This window comes from Anguilla anguilla, chromosome 14 (assembly GCF_013347855.1).
Source record: "Anguilla anguilla isolate fAngAng1 chromosome 14, fAngAng1.pri, whole genome shotgun sequence".
NCBI lineage: Eukaryota > Metazoa > Chordata > Actinopteri > Anguilliformes > Anguillidae > Anguilla > Anguilla anguilla.
The window spans coordinates 28,041,585-28,064,142 of record NC_049214.1 but is presented as its reverse complement, the minus strand read 5'-3'; the positions used below and the strand labels follow the sequence as shown (position 1 = coordinate 28,064,142).

Sequence of the window (22,558 nt, the reverse complement as noted above, 5' to 3'; positions counted from 1 at the left end):
AGTGTTCATCAGTTTAACCTACAGGGTCCAAGTTGAACTATGCGGTTGTTCCCTGCACTTGGAACGATACTTCTCTCTAGGGTTTTCGACATACTTGTTTCTGGTTATGGTTATACACTTTGTTGTACGTCGCTCTGGATAAGAGTGTCTGCCAAATGCCTGTAATGTAATGTAAAGTGTGATCTTGTTAAAGCAAACCTCTTGTCTTCAAAACCCAGGAGTGCTCGCTCAGTCCCACGTACGCATTCCTCACTGATGGTCCGCCACTGAAGATTAGAATGCTTAATCACCCTCTGGCTACATCACCACACCTGGCACATAAGAACAAAGTATTACATTACATTACTGTTGTAGCCTGTATTAGTATCTGTTTGCTGTTAGTGTTTATTTTATGTTTCTGTAAGTTTATTATTTTTCACATCCTCCGTCCCAGTATTTTCATTCTCCCGGTCATTTGTCTCCCCAGTGCCGTCTCTGTGTCTGTGTTCCCTGAGCTGCTTCACTCCCCTGTATTTGCGTGATTTCACTATTCGGGTGGTTCCGGGTTTTCGTAGTTTCCCCCCTTCTTTCCAGTCTCGTTTTACCTACTTCCTGCTTATATCTAGTTTTACTCATTTCTACTAATCCTTACCAACTTATAGATTGTAAAGTACTAACCTCATTAATATACTAACATGTTAATATTACTAATGGATTAACAAACACTAGTTTTGGGTTTTTGATAGTTTAAATCACTATACTAATACATTAACCATTCTCCCCTTTTCCATGCTGCGCTGTAGCTCCGCCCCTTTTCTTTCTAGTCTGCCCTAATGCTGGGTTCTGCAATTGCCTGCACCTGTCTCTTGCTCTAACTGCACCTCTCTCTCTCTCTGCACGTGTTTTACCTGCTAAACCCAGGCCGTCTGTTATCATTGTTGTCTATGCGATTCCAGTCCACTCCAGTTTTGTCAGTCCCCTGTCATTTAATTAGTTATCCTAATGTTCTTCACCTGGATGTTGTTTGTTACTCCGCCCTCACTCACGTAACCCCTCCTTGATTGTTACCTTCCCCAGTGTATATATGTTAGTCTTTTCCACCAGCTCCCTATCAGAACGTTGATCGTATTCACTGTGCCGATGTTTTGTAAGCCTTTGTTTATTGAGATTCCTGAGACGCCTTTTCCGTACGACTTTGAGTTTGCCTGCCCCTTTTGTTTGATTGCTTTCTGGTTTGACTGTCGCTTTGTTTTGACTTCTCTTTTGCCTGTTCCTTTACCTTTGCCTATCTGATCTCCTGGATTTTTTTTTTGCCCGTTTACCACTTCTTTTGGAAACTTGATTTTGTACCGTCCTATCTCTGATTACCTGGCTTTGAACTTTGGACTGAATAAAGACAACGATTTTTGGATTTCCTTGGTCTGCGTTTGGGTCCTTGCACAGAACGTTACAATTACAGGCATTTGGCACTAATCCAGAGCGACGTACAACGAAGTGTATAACCAAAACCAGGAACAAGTGTGAAAATCCTAGAAAGAAGTGCAATTCCAAGAACAGGCACACCTGATTCCACTCCCCTCCCCCTACTGCAGGTAAGCCTCTTTAAAAGCAATCGGCGCTTCCAGTGTGTGCCTAACCCAACGCTTGCACGGACACGCACGCATCCACATGCTGGCATAGCTGACAAACACATACACACAGCCGACTAACAGAAGCACGCTAATCACATCGCTGACATACAGACGCGCAGAGCTCTTAAACGGCAACTTACACACAGGCTCAGGGGACCACCATGGCGAGCAACGCGACCCACGTGTCCAGGAGGAAGGCCAGGGACAATGCCAAGGTTACCAACGAGAGGGCCATCCTGTTCAACAAGCAGGACTTCAAGAAGCTGCAGGCGCAGTCCCTAAAGTGTGGGAAGCTCTTCTGCGACGACACGTTCCCTGCTCAGCCCGAGTCACTGGGGTACAACCAGCTGGGCCGGGACTCCCCTAAAACCAGGGGTCTGGTGTGGAAGAGACCCACGGTAAGGACACACTCTCCAGAGCACCACTTTTGTGGATTCCACACTTTAAAATTTATTTTGTATGAATACAGAATTACACAATACAAAGTACAGTACAACGGTTAAAATGCATCATTCTTCATATACATATTTACATAAAGGATGAGGAACAAGACCGGCAAGACCAAACTGGTCTGATGGGGCAAACTGCACATTGTTTTTTCTTGTAGGTTTGTTAGAGAAGAGAGGAAAAAAAATTGGTAGGAAAATAAATAAAAGTAGAAAAGAATCACTGGACAACAATTTTCTCTCTTTAACAAACCTTTTCAAAAGGTTTGCTTCCTGGAAAAAAAAAGGATTATGATAGACAACTTAAAGCTGAACACAAAGCTGAACAAAGATAATTTCAGATGTGCTGTATCACGTAGGAAGTTGGAGAAACATTGAGTTAACTTATTGAATTTAGCATGTTTAATCGTATAATGATGCTGACACATTGCGTTAGTTCAACTGACCTAAAATGTTTTGCCGCTGATTTTCGTTTGTACTCTATATCTGATGCCTCTCGTGTCCAACAATAGTCGGCCAGCGTTGATGGATTCCATTTGCCCTGATACCGCTTTTCCATGGTCGCAATGTCCTGGTGAAACCTTTCACCATGTTCGTCATAGGGCTGGCCCCAAACGTTCGAATGGTTCGGAATTCGTTCGGTATATTGGTAGGCCTATTAGAATCTCAATTCAGGATCCGGATGATTAATTTTATTATTATTTGTAATTTTAGGATAAGTTTAGATAACCTAAAATAAAAAGACAGAGCACGCAACGTGCGTCACTCACTCTACAAACGCTTCAGTCCACGTGTCCATTAGCACAATGGCAACTGCGAAGAAATCGGCTGTGTGGAAACACTTCAAAATTACCGTTGACAGGAAAAGGCTCAGTGTCGAATATGTAATGAGCAACTGGCATACCACGGCGCCACAACTGAGTGCTCATTTGAAATCTGTACCTATGTCTATAATTAATTTGTCGATGAAAAGATATCCTGTAGCTAGTCTAGTTGGCTAGTCTAGGCAGTTAGTTAACGAACTAGCTAGCTAACTTTGCATTGGCTAACTGCTGTTACAGGCATACGCGATTGGCGTCAAAGAAATGTAGTAGTAATAATAATATTATAATAGCCAATTTATTATGATAGGTACATCCCCTGGTATCACAGCCCTCAGCATCATCAACATCCTCAACAACGCTGATTATATTACTTATTTTGTTTATTTGGACGCTCGTTGTAATGTCCTCTTGTCAGGTCATGTGAGGTTTCCTGTCTTTCCCTCTGTGAGCCACCAGAGGAAGACACAGCCCCCACACTTTCTCTCTGGGACTCACCAAGGTTCTGGAAATTTCCCAGTGTGTTGCGTAATGAGTCTTACCTGTAATTCATTGTTAATATCACCTGTGTCTTTAAGTTGTGTATTTAAGCCCTGTCCTTTTGTTCTCAAGTACTCAGTCTTCGAGTTTGAACTTGCTGTTTGTGTAGTAGTCTTGGTGTTTGTTCTAAGTGCTTTTGACCATTTTTCCTGACTTTTTGGATTCCGATTTTTTGGACTTTGCTTTTGGTACCTTCGCCTATGTTTATGGACTTTTCATTGTTATGACCTTCTGCCTGTTTTTTCGACAAACCCTCAGGTAAAGTTTGAACAACCTTTTCAAATTAAATGCGATTAAAAAAAAAAAACTCAATCTCCTCAAAATCACTTCAGTTCGTCGCCTCACTCTCTCAATCCCGCTCGCTCTGTTGACAGGCAGGACCAGAGACTGTAAAAAAATAGGGCAGGACACGTCTCGACGTCATCTCATTGCATCCAGCGCAAAACTGGAAAATAGCGCCACGGCTCCATTGCGTCCCACGTTGTGGCCGAAAATATTACATCCGTAGTGGTTTAGCATGAGAATGAACTGGAGTTTTAGCTAAAAACTAAAAACTTGGTTAACAAGAGTGAATCCAATTGCAGTAACCACCCAAAACAGATGTTTGAAAAGGTTGTTCAAACTTTACCTGAGGGTTTGTCGAAAAAACACGACGAATTATAGACTGTGTTGGCACTGCGATGGCGATCATCTGATGTGGACAGCTTCCCTAGATACCGTAAGTGAACGTTAATATTGACCGATATTTTGTCAAAGTGCAACATTTTCAAATCAATTTTAAAAACTTATTTTATTAAAGTTTCTATATTTAAGAACATACAAGCAAACAAATAAAAATAAACATACAAAGAACTTTTTAGATAAAAAAATGTAAAAGATGATATTAAATTAAATATATATCAACACCATCTTTAAGTGTGTGAAATCAAAATAACTCCACACCTTGCTTTTACTCCTTTCTTTTCCAGCCATCTATAAAAAAATAATTTTAAAAAATAAGTTTTCCAGTTTCAAACATGTATTTTTATGAATATTATTGTTACTAATTTGTTATTTCTTAGTATCTATTCTCAGTAAATTAATTATTTTCTTATTTTATTCCTACTACATGATCTCAAAGAGTAAGACATTATCTAGCGGAGCTAATGAGTGAATCAAGTGTAACGTTAGATGAAATTAAATTGACTGGATGAAATAGCCTACCTGAAAAAACTACAATGCGCTTTCGTGCATTGAGGTTGGACAATATGAACATGTATTATTTTGGCTGAAGCCCATGCGGTAAAGTTTGTGGGTGGTAACATGGGTTATATGAAGGACTTTATACTGTATTAGTTGGGTTTTGGAATTGCATGTCATAGAAAATGTGTTATTGCATATGCTTTGCCAATTGCTATCTATTGGAGTGTGGGACGGAGTGTGGCACAGTGGGTAAAGAACTGCGCTTGTAACCGAAAGGTCGCAGGTTCGATTCCCGGGTAAGGACACTGCCGTTGTACCCTTGAGCAAGGTACTTAACCTGCTTCAGTATATATCCAGTTGTATAAATGGATACAATGTAAAGTGCTATGTAAAAAGTTGTGTAAGTCGCTCTGGATAAGAGCGTCTGCTGAATGCCTGTAATGTAATATTGGTAGGTTATTTATGTCTGTGGTCCATTTATCTGTAGGGATTGATATTGTTCTGTCTTGGATGCTAGGAGTTTGTATATTTGGGATAACATTTTTTGAGGTTTAAGTGATTGTAGCTTTAGATTGGGGGGGGGGGGGGGGGGCTGTGACTGTTAAAGTTTCTAGTGTTGATGTTTCTCATTATGACTTCTTTTAACTGGATATACTGGAAGTAGCAGTGGTACGGTATGTTATATTTTTTTTGGATGTGGTCGAAGGTCACGAGCAAGCCACTATTGGTAAATGGACTGCATTTATATAGCGCTTTTATCCAAAGCGCTTTACAATTGATGCCTCTCATTCGCCAGAGCAGTTAGGGCTTAGGGGTTAGGTGTCTTGCTCAAGGACACTTCGACATGCCGAGGGCGGGGTTTGAACCGGCAACCCTCCGACTGCCAGACAATCGGTCTTACCTCCTGAGCTATGTCGCCCCTATTGAGTAACTGTCCCAGGCTGGTTACTCCTCTCCCAATCCAGGTTGCGAAAATAAAGGGTTTGTTATTGATGAAAAACATGCGGTTATGCCATAATGGAGTATGGATAGATGGTGAGAGGCTGTGATGGAGAATTTCATTTGACCTCCACCAAGTGGTTAGGGTGGTGTTGATAGTGTTGTTGTTTTTGTAATAGGTATGAGTTTTTATGGATTTATCTATAAATGGGAGATTTTTGATGCCCAATTCTTGAACTATTTTCGAATTCTAGTCAAGGTGGATTGGTGTTATTTGTCCAGTGGCGGATGTACAGTATTTGGTGTGACAGGAAATAGTGGAAGAAATTTGGGGCCCCAAGTCCTCCATGTTGTTTAAGCTTTTGGAGGGTAGATAGTTTAATTTGTGGTTTTTGGTTTTTCCAGTAGAATTTTGTGACTGCAATATTCAGAGAGGAGAACCAGCCTGAGGGTGGGGTGACGGGTCATGGCAAGGAGGTAATTTATTTTTGGGAGGATGTTCATTTTAACGGTGGAAATTTGGCCAATTAAAGATAGTGGTAATTTATTCCATATTTACAGATTGTCTTTTATTTCTTGTTGTAGGGGGGTATAGTTGAGTTTGAATAATTCATTTAAATTTGGAGAGATGTGGATTCCAAGGTATGTAATAGAGTTTGCTATTCGTTTGAAGACGGGGTGGTCCCCAACCTCAGCATCCCATTTGAGTTTGGTTAAAGGCAGAATCTCGGATTTTGTCCAGTTGATGAAGTAGCCAGACACCCTATAATTACTGACCAGATTATGGTCTGATGGAAGTGAGGATAAGGGGTTTGTAATGTATAACAGGATGTCATCGGCATACAGACTGGTGGTGTGACTTTGATTGAATGCCTGAGATACGCGCACATTGCCTAATGGAAGCAGCCAGGGGTTCAATGAAAAGTGCAAACAGTAGTGGGGATAGTGGGCATCCTTGTCGGGTACATCTTTGTAATTGAAATGGTTTTGATATAAGTCCATTGGTTATAACGTGCAGTGGGTGAACTGTATAGTGTTTTAACCTAATTGGTGAAATATGGCCGGAATCCAAAGTGATTAAGGGAGGTGAAGAGAAAGGACCAATCTACCATGTCAAACGCCTTTTCGGCATCAAGGGATGCTATGATGAATGGTCTTTAGTTATGAATCGCAGTTTATACTAAGAATCAGGATTTGGGGATTTCTAACAGTTCAGTTCATGAATTGTTAAATGGGTGTAATATTCTGAGAATTTTTCTAATGACTGAATGGGAGTTCAGTTGAGTTCCTGTATTGACTGAGCTGAAATATAACTGACCCCTCTTTTTGCTGTGTGTCACCTGATGTCTCCAGTCTTATCCAGTGTGGGTGCACACACCTGATCCTGATTCTACTAATCAAGGTGCATAGCAATGACTCTAGTGATTGATTTGTAGAATCAGATGTGTGAACCTACACTGGCTCTTTCTGGAACCTCAGCTCTAAAACATGGAAAGCACCTTGTGGCAAGTGAGTGCCACCCCTCCTGGTTAAAACACACTCACGGGAGACAACCGTTTCCGTAATTAGCACTGCCGTGCTCTTTTATTCTCACACGTCTTTTACAGACAATTTCACATACAACACGGTTCCGTAGCCGTCTTGTCATCGGCCCTCCTCGCTCCGGCTTCCGGTCTTCCTTTTAAAAACCCCAGGCTCACTGTTGAAAGCAATCAGAGGCAATCAGTGCAATTAAACAATTAACAATTATCGGCACTGATTACCTCCAGCTGACAGTTGTGACGAAGGATCCGAGAGCCGCTCCTCTCACACTCTCTCTCTGCAGCCGCTCAAACCACACCCACCCCACCACACACCTAATTAAGAGAAATTAACAGCTTGTTAAAATTCTGGGATTGCTGTTGAGGTTGGAATGAAAACCAGCATGCCCAGGGGTCCCCAAGGAACGAGCTTGAGAACCACTGGTGTAGAGGATTGTATTCACGCCCTGGGGTGCTGGCTAGCAAAACATCCACTGACCCCTGTTATACCGGTCTAAATACCACTGTCTCCGCTCTAAATCTCTGCCTGAGGATACAAATAAATGCACTGCAAATGAATCATGTGCCCCGATTCACTCGTCAAACAAATCTTTTCCCGCATGTCAGTCAAACCTGGCAGGAATCTACACAAGGAATGACAATAACAATGCTGACCATCTGAACCTCTTCATGCACAAAGTCAAATGAATAAAGTAACCTTTCCCGATTAAGCAAATGTACTGTGTTGAGAGAACCACTGAAAGGTGTTACAGAGAAATGGAGATGGCTGCATGAAATGTAAACCACTGCACTGATGTCCCACAGACCTTTGCCTTAAAAAAGTTATTTGTGTTTTATATTGCAATTGTAAATGAAAGGTTACCTGTCAAATGGCAATGTTTAATGGAAAATGTAATCACGTATTTTAAAGCAAACCCCAGTTGTCCTCAAAGGTAAGTTGTTCTCACATGTCAATGGTCTGGATAAGTCAATTGTCTTCAGAAGTCAATGGTCTGTTCATATGTCAATTGTCTTGGACAAGACAATTATCCTCACAAGTCAATGGTCCTCACAAGTTAATGGTCTGGACAAGACAAATTAACTCATTTAAAAAAGATCTTTCCCCTGGGTTATATATATTAAAAGATTTTTACCACTAAATGTTTTGTACTTCATATGTGTGTGTCCATTTAATGAGTGTATGCTAGTCCTTTTAACATGCCTGTCATAACAAAGTATTCTACCCTGTTCAATGTGTGCAGGACATTTGTTCAAACCCACAGTTCATTGTCAATGAAGCGCGAAGAACAGACATCTGCCAAGGAGAGTTGGGTAAGCCGAAAACTGCCTTGACTCAAACGGGATAGCCGCTCAAGAGAGCACACACAGCTTCGATAATTCTGATATTCTCTCTCTCGTGACAGATAATTTATAAATAGATTTTCCTAATGGTGTTGTTAAGGGGAAGGGCGAATAGCAAGAGAAGATAAAAAATTTAAGTGGTACATAAAAAAAAAAACTGAGCTAATGGCTGCCATATCAGTTGAGTAAAGTGTCCTTGAAGCCAGGGACAGCATGATACAAATGCAACAGTTGTCATTATTCATGTATGTCAGTATTAGTGTTAGTATTAGCATTGTACTTAGATATCATTGTACCATTAATATTGCATCTAGTAAAAAAAATTCACAGGCTGGATAATAGCATTGTAATCTCAGATATGAAACAGTTAATGCTAAATGCTAATTTTAAAAATGAATGTAAATCCACATTTTAATCAATTTTCTGCTGGGTGCCGAAACAGGAGACTGCTGGCTACTGGCTGCCATTGCCTCCCTGACCCTGAATCAAGACATCCTGGCCCGTGTGGTCCCTTCTGGGCAGAGCTTTCAGGAGAACTATGCTGGGATCTTTCACTTCCAGGTAAAAGGTCGTCTGAACAGGAAATGGCTTCCAGATCCTTATATAACACATCTGTGCTGTTTTTTTGTCTTATTTTGCACCCATGGTTCTCAGCCCTGGTCCTGGATGGACACGGGATCTGCTGCTTTTCAGAGTCACCCAGTAGTCGATTGATTATAGCAGCTGATTACACTGGTAACTCAAACTCACCTGGTTCCTTGGGGCTGAACTGGGTGTGGAATTTAAGGTGAACAAAAAAACAGCAGAATCCTGTAGCTCTACGGGACCAGGATTGAGGGTGCCTGTATGCAGACTGTGAAATAACCTCCCTTTAGCTTGTGTTGAAACTCTTTTTACTGGCATTTCCCTGAAGTGGAGTGCAATTCAGCATCTGTGGTGGGCTGAGAAGTTCTGCTACAGGGTGAAGATCACCTGGCTAACTGGCGCTATGACTTAGCGAGCCTATGTTTTCCTGTCCCTCAGTTCTGGCAGTTTGGCAAGTGGGTGGACGTGGTGATCGACGACATGCTACCCACCAGAGACGGAAAGCTGCTGTTTGTTCAGTCGGCCGAGCGCTTGGAGTTCTGGAGCGCCCTGCTGGAGAAGGCCTATGCTAAGTAGGTAGCGCCGGGATTTCCCAGACGAGGCCCCAGGGGCCCCTGTGTGCGCTGCCTGCCATCCTAGCCCTATCAGAATCCCTGCATTCTGGCTAGCTGCTCATTTTTATCTGGATGCTTCTATTGAAGGATGATTTGTCCTCTTAAGACCACATTAAAAAAAAATAGTTATGTGTCCCATAAAGAATCAACGTCCTGTTTTCACATCTCAGGGCTTTTTAATCTGTCAAACCAACTGACGCTTTCATTTTCTTTAATGTGCTGTAAGGCAAACAACTCTCTTTTGAAAGTAGTTTCATATTTTTATTGATTTAAATTGTGGCGGCTCTGGTGAATGTAGTGAGCCTAACTGCATCCTAAAAATGCTACCGTGAAATGTACATTTGTGTTTAAATGTATTACTTAATTCCTATATGTAGGTCAATTCTATGATATTGCCCATGTCAGTTTTATGTGAGGTGCTGCAAAAATTATCCGTTGGTTTAGATACTACGCTACTTTGAGACTACTGTATCCTAGTCTAATGTACTTTGTCCTCCCCTCTCTGGCCACAGGGTGAATGGCTCCTATGAGGCCTTGTCGGGGGGGTCCTACACAGAGGGCTTCGAAGACCTCACCGGGGGCATTTCAGAGGTTTACATGCTGGACACAGCACCCCCGTTCCTCTTCAAAATCATCCAGAAAGCCCTTCACCGGGGGTCCCTGCTGGGCTGTACCATCACTGTGAGTCAGAGGGATTATATCTTTAAAACTGCCATGTGTGTAGATGTATATCACAGTCATGGGTCATTTCAGCTCATGCTGATTGCATTTCACTCTTGAAACTCTCATGTTTCACTAATGCTCTGTAATGCTGTTTCTCCCAGACAGAAGAATCAATCCCCCGTTTTATCACCAGCTATATTTGCTAAATTCTGTTATGCATATTCTGTGTGTATATGTTTATATATATATATATATATATATTATATATACAGTAAATATATATCTGTTGTGCATAGCTTAGATGTCACATAGCTTAGACATTTTATATAACTTTGACATCTCATCTACTGAAAGAATGGGTGGTTTTGCTCTTAAAGTCTAAACTTGATGGTTCGCTGATTAAGGGACTATTTTTTTTCCCTTTTTTGCTATTGGAAAATATTTTGCTGATGTGTTATTCTTGGCATAGTTTTTTTTAACCACTTTTTTAGGAGCAAACCTTAGCTCTTATTATATCAGGATTTCCCTTTGTTTATAAATCGGTATCACTCAAACAGAGCCCCAATCCACACCCTCCTGTGGTTTTTTAAACATGCAAACACAAGGTATTTGTCACACTTTGCTTTGGGAGGGTTTTTTTTGGCGGTGTTAGGAAAATGTAATCTACATGGAGCAGCAGCCCATACGTGGGTAAAACAGTATATGTTTAACTGGGCGATGATGTAAAATAATGTTTTTCGCTGACAGCCAAAACGTCTCTGCTTGTTAAGATTTTGTTTAAATAAAGAAATTGATTTGTTTTTTGTGTAGAAAACCAGTGCGGACAAGACAGAGGCCAGAACTCAGCATAAGCTGGTGGAGGACCACGTCTACTCTCTCATTACAGCTGAAGAGGTACACCTGTTCACCTGCTCTCCCCCTGTACCTGTTCACCTGCTCTCCCCCGTACCTGTTCACCTGCTGTTCATCTGGACCTGTTCACCTGCTGTTCATCTGGACCTGTTCACCTGCTCTCCCCCTGTACCTGTTCACCTGCTGTTCATCTGGACCTGTTCACCTGCTGTCCCCCTGTACCTGTTCACCTGCTCTCCCCCTGTACCTGTTCACCTGCTGTTCATCTGGACCTGTTCACCTGCTGTTCATCTGGACCTGTTCACCTGCTCTCCCCCTGTACCTGTTCACCTGCTGTTCATCTGGACCTGTTCACCTGCTGTCCCCCTGTACCTGTTCACCTGCTCTCCCCCTGTACCTGTTCACCTGCTGTTCATCTGGACCTGTTCACCTGCTGTTCATCTGGACCTGTTCACCTGCTCTCCCCCTGTACCTGTTCACCTGCTGTTTATCTGGACCTGTTCACCTGCTGTCCCTCTGCACCTGCTCACCTGCTCTCCCTTTGTATTTGCTCTCTCCCTGTACCTGTTCACCTGCTCTCTCCCTGTACCTGTTCACCTGCTCTCACTCTGCACCTGTTCACCTGCTCTCTCCCTGTACCTGTTCACCTGCACTCCCTCTGCACCTGTTCACCTGCACTCCCTCTGCACCTGTTCACCTGCTCTCCCTTTGTACCTGTACTCTTGCTCTCCCCTCTCTGCTAAGATTAGACTGGTCAGAAGGTAAAAGTGGGCGAGACAGGTGAGATTGGGCCAGGCAGGAGGGAATGGGGGCAGGAGGTGAAAGCAGGCAGGTGAGCTGTTGGATCTCCCCCCCAGGTGCACTTGCGTGGGACCCCAGTGCAGCTGGTGAGGATCAGGAACCCCTGGGGTGAGGTGGAGTGGAATGGACCCTGGAGTGATGAGTGAGTGAACCCCCAAATCACAGCTAATAACCTATTAACACAGTGAACCCCCAAATCACAGCTAATAACCTACTACCATAGTGAACCCCCAAATCACACCTAATACCCAGTTACCACAGTGTGCTCCTGGTTGCCATGGTGAAAGGGGATGCTGACACATGCTTTCCTTTGGTCAGCTCCGAAGAATGGGGCGGCGTTCGCCAAGATGAGAAAGAGAAGCTGAAAAATTCAGCAAAGGACGGAGAGTTCTGGTGAGAGTGCATGGGCTGTGTGTTTGTGTGTGGTGTGTATGTGTGTGCAGGTGTGTGTGTGTGTTTGTGTGTCTGTTCAGGTGTGTGTTTACAGGTGTGCAGATGTGTGTGTGTGTGTATGTAAGCTCTTCTCTCTCTCCTCTCAGGATGGCATACTCAGACTTCGTCAAGCAGTACTCTAAACTGGAGATCTGTAATCTCACGCCAGACACACTCACCAGTACCCAGGTCGGTCGCTGGAATCACTGCCAGTTCGAGGGGACCTGGAGGGTGGGCTCCACCGCGGGGGGCTGCAGGAACTACCAGGGTACGAGCCAATAGGGCGCTTACAGCTGTGGTCCCTAACAACCCGGGTACGAGCCAATAGGGCGCTTACAGCTGTGGTCCCTAACAACCAGGATACGAGCCAATAGGGCGCTTACAGCTGTGGTCCCTAACAACCCGGATACGAGCCAATAGGGCGCTTACAGCAGGGGGTCCCAAACTAGGGGTGTGTCATCATTTTAATTTCTTTTGCATTGTTTATATTGTTGTCATCAAGAACCTGGCACTGGGCACTGCTGGAAATGTTCTGTATTAATAAAGTTAAATAAAAATAATAATAATAATTATTATTATTATAGCTGAAGGCTTTTTTTTGCTTACTCCTCCCCTTCCAGACACCTTCTGCACGAACCCGCAGTTCAGGATTCGACTGGACGCCGTGGACAAGGACCCCCACGACGGGAAGAACAGCTGCAGCTTCCTGGTGGGGCTCATGCAGAAGGACTGTCGCAAAGAGCGCAGGGACTTCAACAGCATCGGCTTCGCCATATACAAAGTACGGGACCCCAAAAAACCCCACACTCATACGGTGGTGATGTCTCTCTGAGAGTGTCGTGAAATAGAAACTGTAGGGCAAACTCATCTCCACTGCTCTGAGAAAAGTAGCAGCAGATAACCATCCGGAGTAGTACAGTTTTATCATAGATACTTGCTGCTATAATTTCACAAGATCCCTAAGATTTTCTAAAGAGAAAATATTACAAAAACTTTAATATGAAATAATATATATATTTATATGAATAATTTTGTTCTGAATAGTGGTGAAGGTGTGGTACAGTCTCAGATGTGGTACAATCTCAGGTGCAGTCCCAGGTGTGGTACAGTCTTGGGTGTGGTAGAGCATGTCAGAAGCAGGTTATATACGAGGACTGACACCATGTTGTTCTGGTTTTATTTTCCAGATTCCTGATGAGGTAATGTCAGTGCGGCCGTACTTCCCCTCAGGCAAGACGCACAAAGGAAGTTACATCATACAATAATATGCTAGTGCACATTATCAGAGGTCAGATAACATGCTTCCCCCCCTCCCCCCCCCTGCAGTATAAGGGCCGCTCTAATGTGCTCCTTGGGCCGGACGTGTTGCTGCGGCAACGCGCTGTTGCCAATATCTCCACCTTCACCAAAAAGCGCGAGGTGTGCGACCGCTTCAAGCTCCCGCTGGGCGAGTACGCCATCGTCCCCTCCACCTTCGAGCCCAACAAGAAGGGCAGCTTCATCCTGCGGGTCTTTTTTTGAGAAGCAGGCTGCAGCCAGGTGGGGGCGCTGTCGCGTTCGCCTGAGAACAGACCTCATGCATCCAGACATTTTCACGTTTTACATCTCTTTTTTCATCTAAAATATTCTTTTTATATTTTTATATTCATTGAACTATTAGAGAATATATTAGAAATTACTGTTTTTTAGTAACATACATAATAGTATGCCTATATGTAGAATATAGGATGTAGAATAAGTATATATAGCATGAGATTCATTCTGCAACATGCATTGCATGTTTTGCATAAAAGAGGCTATTGTCCATAAACATAAATACTATGACGGAGTACCTTTTACACAAAATCTCTTGCAAGAACCCTCTCATTCATTTACAAAGGCGGTTAACTGAACTGAATGATGTTCCAGGATGTTGTGCATAGAATAATGGTCCTTTAAATTATAATACAGTTTTCTTCCCCTAGTGGGCAATCAGATACATGTGCGGCTTTTATTTTCATGTGCAGGACAGTAAAATGCAACCATAGCCCTCTGGTGAGGGGGGACAACCTAGACAGTTGAGCTCAAAATGCTTCCCCAATAAATATTGCTTTCATTTGTAGTAGCCCCATGGAAAAGGGCATCAATGCAGATGTTGGCAAGGTAAGATATTCAAAATGGTACCTCTATAAATCGCTATCGCTATAAATATGATCAAATATTTTATTTCGGCCTTAAATTGTTTGATCCTCAGTTTAATAAAAATGCTTACGTCTGTCTTACAGCAGTGAGAATGAATGACATCTGTATAACTTTATTGAAGAAGATATTAGACTACAGAGCCAATATGCATTTCTGTTGAATATTCTGTGTTTCTGTTTCCTAAGAACCAAAATAGCGCATTATTTATGCAGATGTGTTTTCACTGCTAGTTTTCTTGATAATTTTACAAATCATTCTTGTCTAAATTTATAGTGGTAGTCTCCTATTATGTCATCAGTAGTATTTTTCTCACACTGTTAACCCTTTATCATGTTTTTAGCCTGGAATCAAAGACGGTGATGTGGACCCCCATTTCATCCCCCTGGGGTGGGCTCCCTTGCCCCCGCACATGCAGTTCATGCAGTTTGCCGTAAATGTGGGTTTTAATGTGTCTAACTATTTTAATTCAAAAGATTAAGTTCTGTACTTTTACAATAAATATATGAACATATACTGCATGTATAGAAGTCAATGGCAAGATGCACCACAGTCATAACTGAGGTTTATTTACAAAAAATTGTAAATGTATGTCTCTTGTGGCAATGACAGTTGTTTATATTGACCAGTAAATAATTCATAAAATGTTATCCTCTGGTTATTATTATGTCTCTCTTTGTTTCACTGTTAACATCTGTTTAAATTGTGACTTAGGCCCTGTTCAGACCTGGCATTAAAATGCGTCTTGGGTGATCCGATCACAAGTGGACACTAACTACAGGTGTGAATGCACCCAAGACGCATTGAGGACACATTGAGATCCAATCAACTTAATTGGAAATATCATGCGTTTATGTTAGCATAATTTTACTTTGATTTGTTCTCAACTTCAGAAATGTCAGAACGTAAAACTATGAAAATGGATGAAACTGCAAGAGAGAAAGGGGGGAGAGAGAGAGTGAGAGAGGGGGGAGAGAGAAAGAGAGTGAGAGAGAGAGAGAAAGAGAGAGGAGGGATGGAGAAAGAGGGAGGGAGAGAGAGAGAGGGGAGAGAGATTTTTGGTTTACGGGCGGAGGCAGTGGGTTGCATGCGCTGAATGGCTGCTTTATTCCGTTGTGTTTGCTGTTTGCTGAAGACGGCGGCCACACCCCACTACTGCAGGTAGCTCCAGGCAGGCTACACATAAGACTGAGCGGCTCAAAAAATGTTTTTGAATTGCAAAGAAGCTTCAGTGGAACCGAGCCCCGGCTGAGGGCATTGGCACGATCGAACAAGCCACGAAGTACTTAAAGCAGGATTACGAGACGTTGAGGCAGAATTTTCTGGAATGTCTTCTGAAATTATTGAATAGGAAAATATTCTGACAAATAAAATCTGAAATGTTTCAGACATTCCTGCATTTCTTGGATTCAAACTTCTTCACATTTTGAGCCAGTTACAGACTTCCATTTGAGATTATAAATCTACAAGTTGTATAGTTTATTCACTTATGATGCACTCACCCAGAGCAGAACATTACTTTACATCTTTCATGTTGTATACCACGTATGTAGAGTTAGCCATTGAAGTGACATCCTAACTTTGTGAATACCTCCTTTATTATAAATATGGCAGAACAAAATCAGCTTTTTCTTTGATTGGTTATATAAGATCATCTTTCATCTCAATCTTTTCAGAATTGATATTTCAGTTCCTTGTTTATGTTATTCTCAGTCATGGAATTCACACAGTCAGATTGTACAGTAAAACATCTCACAGAAAAAAATATTGCGGTCTGTCCGGTATGCCAAGCGCATTAGTCAGAACTACAAACATGTCATCCGTTCGTCCCTTTTTCATCACTGAACCCAGAAGGTCGTGGGTGGCACAGTCTGTCGGTTTGGGACCGTGTCCCACAGGTGAAGCAGCTGTACAGATGAACCTGTTTTTCTCCAGTGCCCTCAGGGAGTTATCTTGTTGATGCCCAGTGGTGGCTGGTGATAAAAAAAATTTTTTTGGGGGGGGCGCAGTTTTGGGGGGGACAAACAAACTGAAGCAGCACTTCATAGCTCAGCAAAAAATATATATATATAAATCTAAAAACAACACAACACATTGTAATGCTGCCTAAACTCTGACCAATAGCACTACTTGAACATAAATTTTGCCCTCCTTTCCTTCTGGCCTGCAAATTTCTCAGTGACTTTCTGGTTAATGTCAGTCATCTCAGTCACCAGTCTCTTCTCCATTGACAGCATGGCTAATGCATTCAGCCTCTCCTGGGTTATGGTGTTTGTGAGAAAAGTTTTAATTCTTTTCAAGGTTGAGAAGCACCTCTAAGCTTCTGCCGTGGTCATGGGTGTGGTGATGAGGATCTTTAGGAGAGTGACAGTCTCTGAAAAGACTTCTTCAAGATTATTCTCCATATACAACTGGAATAGGCCCACATCACCATGACAAACTTTGAACTCTTCCTTGCTGTAGATGAGACTAAGCTCTGTCTTCAGCTTGCTTCCATTGAGCATTGGGTAGCCCTTCAAGGTGTTGCTCAGTGCATCTTCAGGATGTGAGAGGTGGCCTGTTGCATTATCAGCTGATGTGCGTAGCAGTGGATGTAGTGGGCATTTGGGTGCACATCTTGTATTTTTCTCTGAACACCTGCAGTGGCACCCCTCATCACGCTGGCTCCATCATATGCCTGGCAGACGAGCTTACTTATCTGATCCTCAGGAAGGAAGGATGGCAGCAAGACGCTCTTTTAGTGCTGCAGCAATGGACTCGGCTCTAGCTGACTGCAGAGGGAGAAACTCAAAAAATCTTAAGTGCCCTGGCAATCCCGGAGAGACTCCACCGTATGGCCATGATTTGAACTGCAGTTATGAGTCAGTGGTCCTCAGGATTGTCTTTGGTCATAGTTTTGCAGATTTTAAAATCTGGCTCTGAATTTCAGATAAGGGCATTTTGGAACTGGATAAAAATGGGACCAGGAGGATTTTAGTAGTCTTCTGGAAGAAAAAGAAGTAAACAAACTACAAAAAATTACAAAATAATGTCCATGAAAATGGTAAACCACTGACAGCACAGCATGAGTGTATATTTGAAATGTTATTGTAAATTCGCAGTTACTGTACATTTGCAGTGTTAGTGTAGATTTGTAATGTAAGTAAGCAGAGTTAATGTATTTTTGTTGTGTTAGTGTACATTTGCAGTGTTAAATAATGTTATAAGTATAATTTCTATATCGTTTCAATTGCAGATTAATTAACATACAAGCCTAAATTTAATCAATTATTTTCAATCCAGTTTTGGCCCAATTTTTGGCGGGAACTGGTGTTTCAAAGAAGACTTCCGGGGCACCCGTGGATGGGTTTCGAAATTAGTGATGTTAATAGACAGACAAGATGTGTACAGGCAGAGTTATTGGGCAGAAAACAATAAGCACGTACTTTTCTCCAGTCGCTCGAAAGAAGTTCCAAGAAAATAATGAAACAGGAGAAGGTGCTAACCTTGATGATGGCGCTGTGAGTGTTTTATTGTCATTATTATACACATTATATTATCACGAAATAATATTTTCATTTTCTCTGACAGCTAGGGAAAGCATCGTCTAGCTCATAATTAAGGTATCCTACAGAAAATTGCTGGTTTCCATGCAGTAAGCTGTAGTTTGATAAACATATCGGGGCATGGGACTTGTGAAAACAGCATCTAAAGAGAACAATGCCGGAAACATCAAGATAGCAGCCAAAAATGATGCTTAAACTTTTAAAATCCTATTTCGCGCTGGGTGCACGCGCAATGACACTTCTTTGCTCAACCACCTCGTGCTAAGTTTTTACCCAATCACAGGTTGACTTTCCCTTTCTGAACTGTGTTCTGCCGCGAGCTCTATGTATCCCGGATGTACACAACAAATACTTAACAAGTATGGAAGAACGGGTTGTGCTGCGACAGATAATTTAGTTTGCTGTATGTATACAAATGTTTATATTGCATTTAAATGCGTAGAGTAGGCTACCTTGGAGTAAATAAGACACTTGAGTGTTTTCCAGCATGTTTCTAAATCCGTACTTCACTGCATGTTTGACTGTAAGCTCTAAACGCAGCATAGGCAGTGCCATACAGCTGTCGCGATTTACATTCATTCGCTGCATAACTAAATACACAAAGATATCTACGATGAAGAGGAGAAAACCAGGGAGTGGACAGCCACCCGCGTCCCCGCCGCTGAGCCCGGAGCAGTTGGACCGGATCGAGAGGAACAGGAAAGTCGCTCTCCAGCGGCTGGCTGCCCGCAACGTACCGCCCGGATTCGGGGAGAGCTGGCGGACGGCGCTGGATGAAGAGTTTGGAAAGCCTTATTTTACAAAGGTAACCGTATCTTCAGTTCTTTGATATCTTACATAACGCATGGCTTATTGTGGAAACTAAGTGGCAAGTATGACTTCTTTTCCTTGAAGGTTTGCTGTTTTCTGCTAAACGCCCTGTCTGAAGTGTACTTTCTCTTCGACAGCTAATGAGTTTTGTTACGGAGGAAAGGAAGCGACACACTGTCTACCCTCCTGTTCATCAGGTGTTCTCCTGGACTCAGATGTGCCCTATCCACGACGTGAGTTCTGGAACGACTATACCACGGTACCTAACTAGCAGAGAGCACGCACAAACGCTGGAGTGCTTTTGCTCGCTGTAACTCGTGATTAAATTAATATGAAACTAGCTTAGAATCATCATAATCTTTAAAATGTAACTTTGTCAGGGTCCTGTCAGCTTAGTTCTTGAACCATGGAGACAAAATTATTAGTGAAGTAATGCGGTGAAGTGCATGGTTGGAGCAACCGTCCCTGCAGGCACTGTGACCTGCAGGACCTTTGGCTGAACAGCTCTGATGTGAACCATCCATCAGTAGACATTAAAAGTGTCTAGTTTAGAAAAAAATAAAATTCAAAGCTTGCATTTATGGTTGGATTTAAAACCAGCACACACAGTAGGCTCTCAGGGCTGAGTTTCTGAACACTTGTTTTGGAACCTCAGGTAACCATGCCCTGAGACTATGTCCGTACAGGACTGAATTTGTTAGTTACTGAAGACACCAGCAGTAAGTCACTCGGGTGATACTGTGTGTGTGTTTGTGTTGCTCTGGTGATATGTGCGTGGCTGGTAGTGCTTGTGTGTGTGTACACATGTGAGTTACTCAGGTGATATCTGGGTGTGTTGCTCAGGTGAAGGTGGTGATATTTGGGCAGGACCCATACCATGGCCCAGGTCAAGCTCATGGCCTGTCCTTCAGCGTACAGAGACCCACCCTACCCCCACCCAGGTGAGACCATCAAAACCACACTCCACCCTACCCCTACCCAGGTGACCCCATCAGAGCCACACTCCACCCTACCCCCACCCAGGTGAGACCATCAGAACCACACACCACCCTGCCCCCACCCAGGTGACCCCATCAGAGCCACACTCCACCCTACCCCCACCCAGGTGAGACCATCAGAACCACACACCACCCTGCCCCCACCCAGGTGACCCCTTCAGAACCACACTCCACCCTAGCCCCACCCAGGTGAGACCATCAGAACCACACTCCACCTGGATGGGACCAATTTAACACACTGAAGTGGGCTGTGGTTATGTCATTGCGTTTCAGGTCGAGCTGTGACTCTTTGTGTGGCTGTGTGTGTTGCAGTTTGGAGAATGTGTTCAGAGAGCTGATGGAGGATGTGGAAGGTTTCCAGCACCCCGGACACGGAGACCTGACTGGCTGGGCACAGCAAGGTGACCTGTCCTCAGGTGTCCTCTAACGTGTGTGTGTGTGTGTGTGTGTTCATGTATGTATGTACTGTGTGTGCGCGCTTATGCTGAGCACTGTGCGCGCGTGTATGACGGTTGCGGTTGCTCTGCGTTTCCCCTCACAGGGGTCCTGTTGCTGAACGCGGTCCTCACGGTCCGAGCGCACCAGCCGAACTCCCACCTGGACCGCGGCTGGGAGACCTTCACCGACGCCGTGGTCACCTGGCTCAGTGCCAACTTAGACGGCCTTGTCTTCCTCCTCTGGGGAGGCCACGCCCAAAGGAAGGGCGTGGTCATTGACCGGGTGGGTAAGCTGACCCAAACACACACTTACGGTAACCTCCTGAGCCCAACAGATGCTTACAAAAACCACCTGAATAAAGCACAGTTACAATAACATGACATATGCTTCAAGCGGCAACAGGCTTGTTTTAAGCTTTAAAGGAGAATTGCATATATCAAGGCAGAAATGGTGGTGATAATGGAAAAAAGGTTTTGATGGTAAATTAAAGTTTATTGGCAGTTGTAATGGTAGTTGGAACCACCCTTGAAAATTGTATTTGAGGAATTCATCTGTTTAATATCTTCACCCTACGAGCTTGAAACCCTCATAAAATACAATAATAATAATAGGGTTTCAGCCTCAGGCACTTGAAACCCTAATAATAATGTGTAGGTCAAGTCTTTGTACACATATGTGTATGTGTAATGTGGTGTTAATGTTTGTAAGATGTATGTTATTATAAATCTGTATTCATCTGTTGAAGTCTTTCTGTTTGTAAAGTCTTTATGTAAGCACATATAGTGTTGTTGATGCAGACTTCGTATAAACGTGTATATTGTGTTGGGAAAGTCATAATGTGAGTACTGTTTGTTTCAGAAGCGGCATCATGTCCTGCAGACAGCGCACCCCTCCCCTCTGTCTGTGCACCGCGGTTTCTTCGGCTGCAGGCACTTCTCTAAAACCAACGGCCTGCTGGGAAAATCGGGGAAGACCCCAATCGACTGGACCGCACTCGGACCGCAGGATAGCAACGCTGTGTCCCCCTCGTCCTGACCCCAGTCTGACCACATTGACCTTGGCTTGACCACACCATGACAAAGCTTCATTAACCCCGTAATGGGCAGAGCTAGGCATTACTGTCTCTCACTTACTCATATGAACCGTCAAAGTGCCATTTCACTTTATAGCAAAGCTATGACTGGCTGAAATTAATGACAGATGGCAGCTCCTGTCTCTCGCGCAGAACATCTGTGAAGCTGTATCTCGCAGTCCAGTCACACAACACCTTCTGTCAGACCAAGGGCTCTTTCCATTCGCTTATTGTACCTCCTTGCGTCCTTTCCTTGCATCCTTTCCTCGCTTCCTTAGCTCCAACAAACGGAGGATGCAAGGAAAGGACCTGAGGAAAGGGCGAGAGGACAGAGAAATCGTGGAAAAGTGTATTAGGTAAATGGATCGTCCTTTTTCAGTGAAGCTTCAGGTTGAAGCCACATCAGTTAAAGATGTTGGAGGGGGAAGGGGTGAGGTGGATCCACAGGTCCATCATTTATACATTGCGCGTTCTGCAAAGGATGTGCTCATGTTTCCTTACTCAAACATCCTTTGTGAGCCTCCCAGCTCCTCGCTCCTAGCTCCTTCAAGGAGCATTAACTGGCTGGAATGTCTTTAAAGATGGCGGACCTCGATCTATTTCCCGGGTCAGTTTGAGGAGACGAGGACGGATACAATAAGCGATTGGAATGAGCCCTCAGACTTTCAGCCCAGACGTTTCAGCCCAGAAGAAGTGGAGCTTCTTCTCCATTTTTATTTTTTCAGTTTTGTGCTAACGGAAGGAAATCACTATTTACAACTGAGTCTAAACAGAAATAGCCATGATAAGCATTTTGATTTGATGTGCATGTTACGCATGGGACTTTAGCTGGGAGCCGTAGAAGGTAACTCACCAGGACTGACATTGCCATGTTAACAGCATCATACATTTGTACAATCCTTTATTGCAGTGAAATCTGATCATTTTGTTTGTTTAACTGGCAAGAATGGTTTGATTACTTTTTCCGTATTCTGTGTATATATGTCTTATAAAGTTTGGATATTGTTGAAAATAAATATTCTTTTCTTATATTGTGTGTAGCATTTGTGTATTCATTACCCCATTGAGGTGGGTACACACTGTAAAACAGTGTAGATACAATGCACTGGTGCACTAAATGCACCCGCTTTTTATGGTAATACAAATGTCA

The 22,558-nt window shown here is 43.2% G+C and overlaps 2 protein-coding genes across 5 annotated transcripts; both read left to right on the top strand.

Annotated features, from left to right (window-relative positions):
• The first annotated feature begins 1,617 nt into the window (after nucleotides 1-1,617).
• On the top strand, nucleotides 1,618-15,195 carry LOC118212878 (calpain-2 catalytic subunit-like). 2 transcript variants are annotated; one of them, XM_035391316.1, is made up of 14 exons: nucleotides 1,618-2,008; nucleotides 8,321-8,390; nucleotides 8,863-8,981; nucleotides 9,444-9,577; nucleotides 10,132-10,300; nucleotides 11,093-11,176; nucleotides 11,992-12,077; nucleotides 12,254-12,328; nucleotides 12,475-12,635; nucleotides 12,988-13,148; nucleotides 13,555-13,566; nucleotides 13,694-13,906; nucleotides 14,473-14,509; nucleotides 14,889-15,195. In XM_035391316.1, the coding sequence occupies exons 1-12, from the start codon at nucleotides 1,772-1,774 to the stop codon at nucleotides 13,886-13,888; spliced, it is 1,503 nt and encodes a 500-aa protein (XP_035247207.1). In that variant the 5' UTR covers nucleotides 1,618-1,771; the 3' UTR covers nucleotides 13,889-13,906; nucleotides 14,473-14,509; nucleotides 14,889-15,195. The 2 variants fall into 2 exon arrangements, with proteins under 2 accessions (XP_035247207.1, XP_035247205.1); XM_035391314.1 differs by having other exon boundaries at nucleotides 14,470-14,509.
• Nucleotides 15,196-17,900: 2,705 nt separating this feature from the next.
• Nucleotides 17,901-22,439, top strand: ungb (uracil DNA glycosylase b). 3 transcript variants are annotated; one of them, XM_035389871.1, is made up of 7 exons: nucleotides 17,901-18,045; nucleotides 18,695-18,895; nucleotides 19,038-19,133; nucleotides 19,744-19,841; nucleotides 20,211-20,299; nucleotides 20,440-20,618; nucleotides 21,195-22,439. In XM_035389871.1, the coding sequence occupies exons 1-7, from the start codon at nucleotides 17,926-17,928 to the stop codon at nucleotides 21,369-21,371; spliced, it is 960 nt and encodes a 319-aa protein (XP_035245762.1). In that variant the 5' UTR covers nucleotides 17,901-17,925; the 3' UTR covers nucleotides 21,372-22,439. The 3 variants fall into 3 exon arrangements, with proteins under 3 accessions (XP_035245762.1, XP_035245764.1, XP_035245763.1); XM_035389873.1 differs by lacking the exon at nucleotides 17,901-18,045 and adding an exon at nucleotides 18,393-18,493; XM_035389872.1 differs by lacking the exon at nucleotides 17,901-18,045 and having other exon boundaries at nucleotides 18,401-18,895.
• The last annotated feature ends 119 nt before the right edge of the window (nucleotides 22,440-22,558 follow it).